We start from the raw sequence: 13883 nt of genomic DNA on the forward strand, positions 1-13883 counted from the left end.
ATATACCCTCGATTTGTCACATGACATAGCAATTTTCAAACTCTTGTAGAGCACGGACTCTTAATAAAAGCCGAGAGAAATATTGAAAATACCCCTAAAGTACTTTAGGGGTATATTTTCACTCATGTCATAAGATCATAGTGTATTTAAGTTCAGTTAGTCAAGTATAAATGAGTGTTTTTAAGACTTTCAATAGTTCGAGAATAAAAGTAATTTAATTACAAAATCATTTGATATTAAAGACTATGGTAATCATCTAATTCCTTTCCCAAATAAATTCCAACAAATCTAGGAAGCCTAAATGGGGGTACCTTTGTCCTGGTAACATACATGGGTGTATTTTGTATCGCGGAAAATATTTTTAAATTTTTTCATGTTAGATTAATTAAAAAAATTAAATATATTTTTCTAAGAAAACACGTATTTTAGAAATGAGAAAAATGACTTCGATCATAAGTTTCACCGGTAATATTTCAGATGATGTTTTCTTCATCCCATGCCCACCTTTCTCTTACCACAACCTTAGATAATGTACAAATATTTTTAGCATATTACTTTTTATTTAAATATCAAGCATAATAGAATATATTTAAAAAAACACAATTTTTTTAAGAAAATACTTTTTTTTAAGAAAACATTTTTATTCATACCGAACACAACTTATACCTAAAAAATAAAAATAGAAATTATATAACTACAAGCTTGTCTTTCCTTGTTTTTTCACACAAAATATATTGGAAAATAAAAGTGATGTATAGGGAAGCTTATTTTTCGGTTTATATATTATAATAATTCGCTTGTTCAAACTTTTAAAGAATTAAAATTCATTTGAATGAGAATATTTTTCAGGAATAGTGGAATCATTTTGACCATTTTACGATTGTGAGAGGCTGGAATATAATTATGCAAATTAAATGAAAAATTAAAATTAGACAGAAATTTATTAGGTATTTGATTGCATAGTTCTCATTACAAATATCTTTATTTGCAAAGATAACATAAATATTAAATAACAAAATATAGCAAATACATTAATAGCAAATAAATTTTAGAGGCCCACAATATAAGCCCAACCCACTAAGTAGCAACACTGTGAAGAACAACAGTCTCAACTGTAAGCCCAGGCCCAAATCCAAAAAGGACACCCCATTCAAGCCCTTCACCTGTAGTTCCTAGGCCTTCTTTTGTAGAGGCCTTTCTCATTTCATCCAAAATAAACAACACACAAGCACTTGACATATTGCCATAGTTACTCAATACTTCTCTTGTAGCCCTAAGTTTCTCTTGCTTTAGGCCCAACTTTAATTCAACTTGGTCCAAAATCGCAGGCCCGCCTGGGTGAGCAATCCAAAATAGAGAGTTCCAGTCAGATATACCTAGAGGTTGGAATGCTTCTAGAAGGCTCTTTTCGATGTTTTTCGAGATTAGCCCAGGAACATCCTTGAGTAAGTGGAATGTAAGCCCAACCTCACGGAGGTGTCCGTCGATAGCGCCTTCGCTATCGGGGACAAGAGTTTGAGCTGCTGAGACGAGTTCGAATAAAGGCCTTTCAACCCCTATAATTGGGTCTGAACCCATAATGATAGCGGCCGCCCCATCACCAAAAAGGGCTTGGCCTACCAGGCTATCTAAGTGAGATTCACTGGGTCCACGGAACGTGACTGCAGTGATCTCAGAGCAAACAACAAGGACTCTAGCGCCCTTGTTGTTCTCAGCCAAGTCTTTGGCTAGCCGGAGTACTGTTCCCCCGGCAAAGCAACCTTGTTGGTACATCATGAGTCGCTTGACTGATGGGCGAAGCCCGAGGAGCTTAGCGAGTTGGTAGTCGCACCCGGGCATGTCCACACCACTAGTTGTACAAAAGACCAAATGAGTAATCTTGGATTTGGGCTGGCCCCATTCTTTTATGGCCTTTTGGGCCGCCTCTTTGCCAAGTTTAGGCACTTCAACAACAACTATGTCTTGCCTTGCATCGAGGGAAGGCGCCATGTATGCACACATGTTAGGGTTCTCTTTCAAGATTTCCTCTGTTAAGTGCATATATCTCTTCTTAATCATTGATTTATCACCTGGAAATATACAAAAAAAAAAAAAAAAAAAAAAAAAAAAAAAAAAAAAAAAAAAAAAAAAAACTGATGTCAAGAAATTAAACATAAAAAAGATATGAATTCCCAAATATTTAGGCAATTATTTTTAAATTTTTTTATAATTGTTGAGCAAAATTAACATGTGTTGTATTCAACTTATTAAGGAAAAAGCAACATGGGACATAGTCAATATCACCAAAAGCATATCACATGTGATGCTATTTAAGGAATTAACCAACTGATTAATACTACATCATTATTATAAGATGAAAAAGAGAAAATTAATTATTAGATGAATATTATGTAAAGTCACCTCTAATTATCAAAATTCAATTAGATTAATAGAGTTTCAATCATTAATCTACAACTCCAACATACATTACTATTCATATGAAATTCATATTTTTAGGTGAATTCAGGCATAATAAGTTCTTCAAAATAAACTTTATGTGTTAGGAAACTACGTAAAAAGTATTAATTTCAACAGGTTAATATAATTAAAACATTCCAAAAAAATCATAGTCAATGAAAAACTATTCGACCCCACAAGATTAACATAAAATATAACAAAACAAGTAAAAACAATAAGGTAGTAGGGGGTTTATATTATCTTACACATGCGCTTAAATTTCTCCTTGAGCTCAGTCTTGTGCTCACTATTAGTGATACGAAAATAATAATCAGGATAAGTACTCTGATCAACACAGTTGGAAGGCGTAGATGTTCCAATGGCCAGGATCGTAGCTGGACCCTCGGCACGTTGTGCCTTACGATACTCCTCCACGGTGACCATTTTCGCCGGAAAAAATGATGGTTATGCTAGGTTTTTTTAGGTGTTTAGTACTACGTGAACGAAGAGTGATAAATGTCTTTATGTTTTTTTTGTTTGCATGGGGGTTGTATAAACTACATACTAGTGTGATATATTTATATGTGAAGTCCAAAAGAAAGAATGGTAGATAGAGATCACGTGCTTCAACAGCTAATGGCACGTGACTTTGTGTTTTTTTTGTTTTCCTTTCTAACTTTTAGACAATAATAATATAATAATAATAAATATTGGACTGCTACCTACTTTACCAAGATCAACGATCAAAAAATTTTGCTAATTATATTGAAATAAAAATGAACGGTGTTGATCAAATCTTACATAAGATTTCTGTTACTTTATCACATCACCTTTGATAGATTTGGCTTTTGGACAGGAGTTTGACACGTAACAGTTAACACTATATCAATAGTTTTACTTTAGGTTAAAATCAAATACAGAATCAGTCTCTCTACCTTTATAAATTGGGGTTCGAAAATAGTTTCATAAGGTAGGAGTAAATCTGCATACATTTAACTCACTCAATCTCTAGCTAGATGTTGATGTCATTGTTATATATACAGTATAATTTTCTGATAAAGAGGCTCTGGAGAACTGCTCATGTCGCCTATACCTCAACTTCAAACCCTAATATTCTTTGAAAAATAAATATATTTCTTATTTAATTGTGACATTTTTTATAGGAAAAATTGTACATAATGGCAAACTATTAATTCAAATTAAATGGTATATATAATCATACTTTGATTTAATTGTGCCCTGTAGCAAACTGTTTGCCATCGCCTCTCTCCCTCAAACTCTCGCTCGCCACTCTCCCTCGCTCGCTCACTCTCTCTGTCACTCGCCTCTCTCACTTTATACAAACAGAAATGTATAAATTGTGTTTCTGTTTGTATAAAGCGAGAGAAAATTGTATATACACATGCAAATACATATATCTTCATCCTATACACTTATAATTATACGATACAAATATTTCCCTGTCCAGTTCTCTTTTGCCTTTCTCTCTTTCTCGCTTTATACAAACATAGATTATATAATATACAATGTATAAATAAAGCGAGAGAGAGAACGATATTTGATATACAAACGTTTTATTCGATTCAATTGTATACAAATTCAAATTTTATACAAATATACAAACATATAAAATTAAATTGAGAATCTCTCAACGATTTATACAAACGAGAGGCTGACAACAATTTATACAAATGGCCTGCCAGCGAAATTATACAAATCTGAAGAGGAGCCAGCGAATTATACAATTGCTTCTTTTGTATATATGTATAGTGAAATAGCCTAGTCATAGCATGTTTGCTATGGAGCGCAATTATGCAAATTTTGCTATAGCTAGCATACAAATATAAATTTTGTGTTTGCTATATGTGAAAGTTGTTTTTTATAACGTATGTGTTATGAATTTAATTTTGTGTGGAATTTAACATTTTAAAGAAATTTTGAACATGTGAGTTAATTATGACATTTTGATGTATGTGTTAGTGAATTTAATTTTGTGGAATTTAACATTTTACAGCACATTTTAAAGAAATTTTGAACATGTAAGTTTGTCATTACCAAATTAAGTAGTCAATATGTATATTTACACTAAAATTTAAGTAGATGTTTTTTTCTTTTAAAAAAATAATTCTAACTCGTCATTTTTTTAGGACATAAACAATGAATGCAGTCAAAAACATATTATGTGTTTTCACATTTCACTAAGGGATTATAATTTGCACATTTTAAGAAATTAATTATTAAATATGCTTAGTCATATATTATTTAAATTAGAGTTTTACCTAATACATCGGGAACCAAAAGAATTGCTAGGTACATGAATGAAGTAAAATTTGATGAATATACGGACATAGTCCGTTAAAGAATGACAAAAGTCTCACATCGGTGGTTAATGAGATGGGTGGACTCCTTATAAGGCTTGGGCAAGCCTCCTCCCTTTGAGCTAGCTTTTGGGGTGTGAGTTAGGCCTAAGACCTAATTTAACAAGATCAAACAATAAAAAAAATTCTATTTTTCGTTAGAAATCTTAAATTCAACTAATAAAAATAATTGTTTTTCGTTAACGATCGAAACACTAAAATATTCCATCATGAATTTTCTATCATTTAAATTAATCGGATTAATAAGTTTCGAATGCATGTTTGGTAAAATGAAAGGTAGGTAGAATGTACACCAACATATATAGGAAAACATCTAATGTGATAAAAAATTTAAATATTCTTTGGTTTGGTTCTATTCAGGTCCATTTAGGAGAAAGAATGTACTGTATTGTTTTGATTGTTAAGTAGGTAAGTTGTGTGGTATTGGAAGATTGACTTTAACGTGTGGACAACAAGGCTATAACGTTGTACTAGGGCTCAGTATAAAATATCGAAAATTGAATTATCGAATTGAATCGAATTTTTTGTTAATGTGATATTTGGTAGTTCGATATTTGAGTGATATTTAGGTTTGACTTTGATATGAGACATTAGTATCATTTGGTATTTGGTATTTCTCAAATACCGAATTATTTACTTAATGAAGGTTGTATATTAACAGGTCTATTGCTCATTAGTACAAGTCTAATGAAAAAAGTTAAAGATTAAACATAAACAATTCAAATACATATGTTTTTTAGTTGTATCAGTTTATTTTTTTTGATGTCTTCTTAATTGTTGATCTTTTATTCTAATAATTGGAACAATAATATACGTTATTTTCGAATACCATATCGAACCAAAATTTGGTTAAAAATTACTGAATTACCAAAATGAAATTTAACAATTTGATAGTTGATATCTACTTTTTACTTCCAATTATCAAATTAACGAACTGAAAATTAAAAAATTCCAAATAGAATACCGAACGTCGAACGCCCAACCCTACCTATATTTGCTCTTTAAATTTTACAAGTTTTCCTTTTGTTCAGAAATAAATAACGCACACAATATTTGCCTAAATTCATTAATTGTTTTTATCTATTATTAGTATTTTAGGTTACTTTGTTAAGTACACGTATGTATGTGCGACCAAAAAAATTTAAATTATGATGTAGTTTTTTGAACATTTCTTGTAGTATTTATTGTTACAAAAAAAAAGTATTTTTTGTTCACAGTAGAGTGACTACTCTTACCCTTGCAACAAAATTCTCATTTCACTAGTAATATTATTTAAAATCGAAAAATATTTGTTTAATAAGCATTTTAGACATTGAAATTTTATGAGACTTTACAAGTAAAATTCTGATGTCTAAAAACATATTCAATAGAAATTGGCAATTTGCTGCCAAATTAATAAATATTCCACGTATGGGTTCTTAATTTAATTTTTTTCGTGTGATCTTGGTTAATTCTTATCTTTTGAGTCAACTTTTAAAATCGAGTTAAGTCCTAATGTTCATTTCTTCATCATCATATCAAAGCTAGACTTATTTTAATTTGTGGCTTATCCGGTGTTGATCCCCATTTTATCTCGTTTGTTCATGTTCTAATTGTTCAGTTCTTGGTGTGTACTGACTTCTTTAATCTCTTTATATAATCTTAGATAATTTTCACATTCTGCACTAACTTTTAAAGTTTGAATAAGACCTAAATTTCAAATAAATTTGTATGTGTCTAAAGTTTCGTCCCTGAAATACAACAAACATGAAAGGAAAATAGCAAACAAACAACAATATTTGTATTTGAATTTATGCGAAGGGTACAGTCTTTATAAAATCTTCAAGAAAAGATATGTAATTCCCTGATTCTTCTCTTCACGGATGTTTTTGATTTGATGGAATACTTGCGACTCAACACTTGGAGCGAAGACTTCTTTGTATGCGAAAGACTTGCAGATCACTACTGAAGAGCAAGAATTCTCTATGTATTTCTCTGTGTGTTCATTCTGGTCTTATAAAGACCTTTTTATATAGGCTTGAGATAGGGTTTTAGGGATATTTTGGCCCGAGCAATTTTGACCCTTGGGCTTGAAGAGCATGAGTTGGGCTCATCTTGTCAACTTAATAGACTGACCCAAATGTAATTTGGACTTGATTTAAGTCATATAATTTTGACTTAAATATTAATCCGACTTTATTAACCAGTAATTTGACTTGGTCAATGTATCATAAATTTAAGATTTAATCTAAATTTAATATGAATTTATCAATAAAACTTCAATGTCTACAAGATTTTTTTAAATCATAATTGTATAAATTCTCAATATATTTCTAGGTTTCTTGTCATCTATAAAAATATATGAATTTGTTAAATGCTAATTTTAGTTGTTATGAATGGGCTTAATTTTGCCAAGTCACTATGAATATAGACATTTCCCTTTTTGCACAAATATTTAAGGTAAAGTATAGAAGTCTTTTTCTTGCCTTTCAAAAATTGCACTTTTTCTACAAATTATCCCCAAAAGTTTGGAAGGATGGGGTTGATGATATTTAACAAAAATAATAATTCAAAAAAAAGTATATTCCTATTGGCCGGATATATTAATATCCGGTCTAGTTCATATTAAATGAATTGTTGAATATGACACACCTTATGAGAAAAAATATATTTAAGGATAAAAATTAGAGGTTACTTTCATTATTACCCTTTAATTATTCCTAGACTATTCTCTTAGACAACATAAAGTTGTTACGAACTTCATTAATTAAATAAATATGAAGAGAAAAAAAGTCACAACAATTCTCTTGAACTTTGAAAAAATTCAGAACTATAAAAAAATCCCAACAATTCACTTAATATGGACTATGGCTCAATTGATTGGTTATCTAAACTTCTACCTTATTGATAAGATTTCGACTCTCCACCTTATAATCTCCTTCCGTATTTTTCCATTAAAAAAAAAAGAACTTTCCCATTAATTTAGGTCTTAAGGCAAGCAATTACTCATTCTCTTAAAAAAATCAAGTATATAGAAAGTTCTAGATCTTATTTTTACGCTTGAAAAGTAAAATTAACTAAAATATGAACGTAGATTTGTGTTGTTTTTTATATTGTTAGATACTTACATTGAAATCTAATTAAATTTAGATTTGCTATTTAATTCGAATCATAGTAAAAAGTTTGTGATCAAATGATAGACAACAAATACAATACTTTACTTCTTTTTTTTTTTGGATAATAAGATTATATTATATATTTATATAATTAGGGGGTACAATATTTTCATTAACCCTATATGGGTTATTAGTTACAACAAAATTTTCGAAACGAGCTAACTTATTACACGTAGTAGGGTTAACTAGTCTAGAGGAAGTTACTCCGTTCTTGTCTTTTGTAAGCTGGCATTGGACAATGTCCGGAGGGGATTGAAGGATAGTAGTCATATAATAACTTGTTAGCTTGGAACCTTGCTTTGCCAAAATATATGCAACGTAGTTCCCTTCCCTAAAGCTATGGCGGACCACTGGATTCAACAACTTCCTCAACAGTGACCTGCAATCAAATATAATAGATTCGCAAGGTGGTTGAGGATGATCTAGCAGTCTTCAGATATCAATGGAGTCTGTTTCTACTTCTAACGGGCCCATTTTGAGAGAGTGAACCAAAGATAGACCCACGTGAAAGGCTCTTTTGTTAAAAAAGTAGTTTCGAATTTCGAAGAATAATTATTTTTGTTTGGTTGATCAATTTGAAAAAAAAAATGTTTTGCTAGTATTATTGCAGCAAATTGCGTTTGGACAAGTTTTTTAAAAAGTATTTTTTCAGTTTTTCTAAAACAATTTTTATTATTAAAAGCTTGATCAAACACATCAATTTTCTAGAAAAAAATATATTCTTTTAAAAATAAAAGAAATACTTTTAATTTCTTAAAAGCTTGACAAACTATAATTAGTGGGCTACCAAATTTTGAATATTAAATAAAAATAGGAAACAAGAAATGGACCATTTCATTAATTTGAGTTGCAACATTAAGAGGAATTAAACAAAACTTTGATCACAAGAGAACACATCGTCTTAAAAGGTCCCTCTCGTGGCCAAAATCACACCTCATAGCCTACCTAACTTTTTCACTAAGCACAACCACAACACTGAAATCTCATTCGGTGGAGTTTGAAAATGATAAAATATACGTAGACTTTATCATTATTTTATAGAGTTCGAGATGTTATTAAAGAAATATCCTTGGCTCAAGTATATTAAACCCAAGTAACAAAAAAAGAAAATCATGAAGAATACATCAGTTAATAAAACAATAGTAAAAAGTCTATAAGAAAGAAACTAGTGTACGACTACTACTACAAGACAAAACTAGAATTTTCACTTAGGGGTTTAAAATATGAATAAGTAAACATACGAACTAGTCGAAGAGGGTTCAACATTTATTATATATACACAAAAAATAATTTTAATCATGTATAAATAGTGAAATTTTCGATCGAAGGGGGTTCAGATGACCCACCTAGGCCTAAGCTAGCTCCACCCCTAACAACAGGCACTAACAAGCCTAAGCGAGATACCTTCTAACCCTACTAACCATCTACCCTAATATATAGCATCCACTCCACTCTATAAATCGTTTCTCAAATTTAAAACTTAAGTAATTTTTCATGTATAGGTTGTGAGTTTAGTTCCATGATTTATTTTAGGAGTTTAAACTCCCCAAGTCATTTATTGAATTTGAATTTCCAATAATTTTTCATTATGATTGTGAAAATTTATATTCCGTGAATCTTTTCCGAATAACTCAAAATACCAACATAATTTCACACTGTAATTGTGAAAAATTAAATCCCATTAATTATTCATAAAGTTTAAACTGATAAAAAAATGAACTTCATAATTTTTTCACGTAGTTTGAAACTCTTAATCAGAACTCCATTATTTCTCAATTACATTCTAAATGATAGTGGTATGAAACTTGCTCAATTAACCACAAACTTTGTCTTATGGTAGACAACGTAAGTTCTTCCTAGCCATTTTTTTCAACTTAAGATCATTTTTTTAAGTTTTATTAAGCAAGATCAAAAATTCAAAATCGAACACTTTCAAAGACATCACGCATCATTTCCTAGTACCCATTTTCCCAAATCTTCAAATTTAAATGGGCCAAGCCCATATACCTAAGAAAAGGAAAGAGAGAATCCAAGCCCATTATTAACAGTCTGATATTGGGCCATTGGCAAAATCCAGGCCCAAAAGGCTCAAAGTTTATAAAATATCAATTTCAACCCTCCAACAAATCACCCTAAACACAAAAGCCCCTAAAGTTGAACAGTTTTAAGCCTTTTCAGTTCACCACCATTAGAATTTTGTGAGCAAAAGAGAAAAACTTTGTGAAATCTCAATCTCAGCTATGTCTTCGAACAACCCTTCTCAGCTTCTTCCTTCTGGTACTTTCTTTAACTTTTGCCTTCTATTTTTTTGAATTTGTTCTTGTTTTTTTTTAGGGATTTGGTGTAATTTTTATGTTTTTTTGTTAGTTTTATGAGATGGGTTTTTGAGTTTATGTGTTTAATTTTGCAGAGTTGATTGATCGTTGCATTGGTTCAAAGATATGGGTGATAATGAAGGGTGATAAGGAGCTTGTTGGTACACTTAGAGGATTTGATGTTTATGTTAACATGGTTCTTGAAGATGTTACTGAATAGTAAGTTTTTTGTCTCTTTACTTTTTATGGTGTGGGGCAGTTCTTTTTGTTGATGATTTTGCTGTTGTTTTGTTAAAAATTGGAACTTTAGGGTTTTGGAATGCTAGAATTTTGCCATTGTTTTGTCAAAGATTGTGACTCTAGGGTTATGGAGTTCTAAAGGAATTTAGTAGGTTTTCAATTGTGTGCATTGGATTTGGAGCAGAGATTGATTAAGTAGACCAGTTTTGTGTAGTGATAGGTGCCCGGTCAAATTTGCCGAGTTTAGAATTGCAATCTGTGTTCTTATATGAGAATTGGGGTTTAGCGTTGTGTGTAGTTGAAAATGATTCAAGAATAAAGTTGTGAACTTTTGGTGAGGTTCGAATACACCAGTTTGTAATGTGGAATTGGGAAGTCTTGAATGTTGATCACAAATTCATGCCTTTCTGTTAAGTAAATAATGCATGTTCTTTTCCATGCTCTTATCCTGGTATATCGTAGCAGCCATTGGATTTTATTATGATGGAGCTGGGAATTGGGAACCATCATGTTAATGTTGTAAAGTAATGTATGCTCAGCTTTTTGAGAGTTACTCTTTACAATAATTTTGTATGTTAGCTCTGCATAAATGTTAATGCATAAATATTGATGTTACATAGTTTGTGCCATTTGAAAAGCTATCCGTTCTGCCTCCGCCCTCATAACTCTGCTATGAGCTATAGTTTACATAGTTTGTGCCATTTGAAAAGGTATCCGTCCTGCCTCCGCCCTCATAACTCTGCTATGAGCTATAGTGGAATGGACTATTTTTCACTCCACTGTGCAACAATTTTATAATATTTATTTCACTGCCATTTCTGCATCACATTTTGTATTACTCCTTTGTTTTGTTTTACTTGAGTTGAGGGTGTTTCGGAAACAACCTCTCTACCTCCACGAGGTAGGGGTAAGTTCTGCATATACTCTACCCTTCTTAGACCTCACTTTGTGGGATTTCACTGGGTATGTTATTGAGGCGGAGGCCTGATCTGTTGCACTGGGGACTGAAATTAGTTTTGGTATCTCTATTAGAGTGAGGATTTAGTTTTATTTTAGTACAAACTAAGATGATACGAGTCGAAAGTTCTCAGTCTGTCTATTTTAGATGATGATGTTGTTATCTCTCCTGGTGAAAGAAGAAGTAACTTATTGAACCTTAAAAATGGATAATATATAGTATTGTTTAGGGAACCTGATTTATGTTTCCCAAGTGCAATTAAAATATTTACGCAGAATTTGGAGAATGCATTTAAATTGTGGCCTTCTTATACATTATCTTATCCCCTTGGAGTGGAAGTCACTATGCTGTGGAATCACATGGATAAAAGAAACATAATTGAAGAGGAGGAGGAGGGAGAGTGAATTCTCACGTTTGTTCTGCCTGTTTTGTCTAGTTGTCCCATGGTTTGGAACTGTGGATTGTGGATGGGTAGCTGTCGAAGGAAATTTAATGACTAGATAACATGTTATTTGCATATTCTGTCTTACAGATCTAAAAGAGATCATTGTATACAGTAATAATTTCATAAGTTGACACCTTAAGGCTAAAACATACTCCTTGAGTACGGCACCTTTACGTTCATAGCAGCTTCGTTGTTTGTCTTGCAACTTCTGATGCTGCCCAATCTATTCTTTTAGGGAGAACCAAAATATAATTTGATATCGAAATTATTTCTCAAAAAGAAACTATAATTAGATATTGAAAATGGATGTTTTAGGATGCATTCATCTGCTTTATTGATATTCAGTATAAGATGTGGTCTCTCCAAGTCTAGTTTATCCGCGTAAAAGTTATTATCTCCTAAATTTTTAATGGAACACAGTATGTCTGCCATTTGTAAAGTTCATGTTATTCCCCATCCCGGGATGTAGACAGGTTTATTTTTCCCGGTCATGGGCTATAGTTGAAAAGAGCTTTTTATCAATCCTCTGCTCAACAAGTTTTCAATTATGTTGCAGTGAGATCACTTCTGAAGGGCGGAGGATAACAAAACTTGATCAGATATTGCTCAATGGAAACCACATTGCTATCGTGAGTATAATCTAGAGCCCTCTCCGAATATAATCTCTCTTCACTTTTTTCCCTTTTTTCCTTCGAATAACAATATTGCTATCGTGAATATAATCTTTTCCCCCCTTAATGCAGCTGGTTCCAGGTGGGTCGCCACCTGATGAATGATAACTGCTATGCAACTTGTGCTGTTTAGTGAGACTAGTTGATGAAGATTTCCGCGAGATATATGTATTTTTAGAAATTCTGATGTGTTCAGCTAGGCTCTACTATCAATTGTAGTTGCATTATATTGAAAACGTTTAAGTAGATGATACTTTGGCTATGGTGTTGCCAAGCTGTTAGCTTTAAACTGTGTATGGAGTTTTGACAGAATGGTAAAACTCAAATGGATCGTTGGTTACTGTGACAATACATTTTAGTTGTCTTTGTGCCCCGAGGGTGTAGTCTAATGGTTAATGAAGTGTGTGCAAGGTTCAAATTACAACAGAGATGGAAAAACATTAGGTGATTTCGTCTCTAGTTAATCTTGATATTATAAACCAAGCAGGGACGAGTAAGACTCTCGCCTTTGCATATTGTAATTCAAATTAGTCAAATTTTTTTCAAACATGACAGACAATTGAAATGATCAGAATATATGCATAGTGCAACTTTCTCTATTATGAAAATCTTAAAAGAAAATATTTTGTTTTACTTTTTCTTTTAGTCCATTTAAAAAATATTGTACTTTTATTTTTATAAAAAATATTAACTCTTTAGTTTTAACTTTCTACTGAATATGTTTAAGATTACCAAATTAAAACACACTTTAGTATATTCTAATTTCTACCTATTTTTTAATTTAACACTATAAAATTGAAAAGTCATTTTTTAACTTCTTAAATTTTGTCGAGACCTCATTTGATTTTCATAGAGTTGTCGAGATACTTACTATCTTACAAAGTTTTATTATAGCATCTATAGTCGCTTTTGGTTTAAACATATAACCCAACAAAAATATACATATATAAGAATTAACTTATATGACTCTTTCGTCTCATATTAGTTGACACGCATATTAAGAAATCATAAATAAGAGGATAGTTTTACCAATTCACTCCTTAAGAACTTCTTTGGAGCTTTCCATACAAGTTTAAACACTTTCAAAAATAATTAATTGCAAGAATAATATGAGAATAAATCAATTAATACTTTCTTGATTTAGTAAGTATGAGACAATTATTTTTAATATAATGATCAATTAATATTAGATAGAGGGAGTATAAAAATCGGTACCAAATATTCCACAAAATTAAAATACATTTTAGTACAAATTATATGTATAAGATTCAATTTTATTTTAATT

The 13883-nt window shown here is 31.3% G+C and overlaps 2 protein-coding genes across 2 annotated transcripts; one reads left to right on the plus strand and one right to left on the minus strand.

Moving 5' to 3' along the window:
• Window positions 1-989: 989 nt before the first annotated feature.
• Window positions 990-2986, minus strand: LOC125808750 (chalcone synthase 1B). The gene is made up of 2 exons (XM_049488411.1): window positions 2703-2986; window positions 990-2069 (listed from the first exon to the last, which is right to left on the minus strand). Exons 1-2 carry the CDS (start codon window positions 2878-2880, stop codon window positions 1078-1080), a joined length of 1170 nt encoding a protein of 389 aa, XP_049344368.1. The 5' UTR covers window positions 2881-2986; the 3' UTR covers window positions 990-1077.
• A 7103-nt stretch (window positions 2987-10089) lies between these two features.
• On the plus strand, window positions 10090-13004 carry LOC125808788 (sm-like protein LSM5). The gene is made up of 4 exons (XM_049488450.1): window positions 10090-10246; window positions 10380-10503; window positions 12484-12556; window positions 12671-13004. Exons 1-4 carry the CDS (start codon window positions 10210-10212, stop codon window positions 12701-12703), a joined length of 267 nt encoding a protein of 88 aa, XP_049344407.1. The 5' UTR covers window positions 10090-10209; the 3' UTR covers window positions 12704-13004.
• The last annotated feature ends 879 nt before the right edge of the window (window positions 13005-13883 follow it).

The sequence above is a fragment of the Solanum verrucosum genome, unplaced genomic scaffold (assembly GCF_900185275.1).
Source record: "Solanum verrucosum unplaced genomic scaffold, falcon-dt-bn FXZP01000218.1, whole genome shotgun sequence".
NCBI classification, from domain to species: domain Eukaryota; kingdom Viridiplantae; phylum Streptophyta; class Magnoliopsida; order Solanales; family Solanaceae; genus Solanum; species Solanum verrucosum.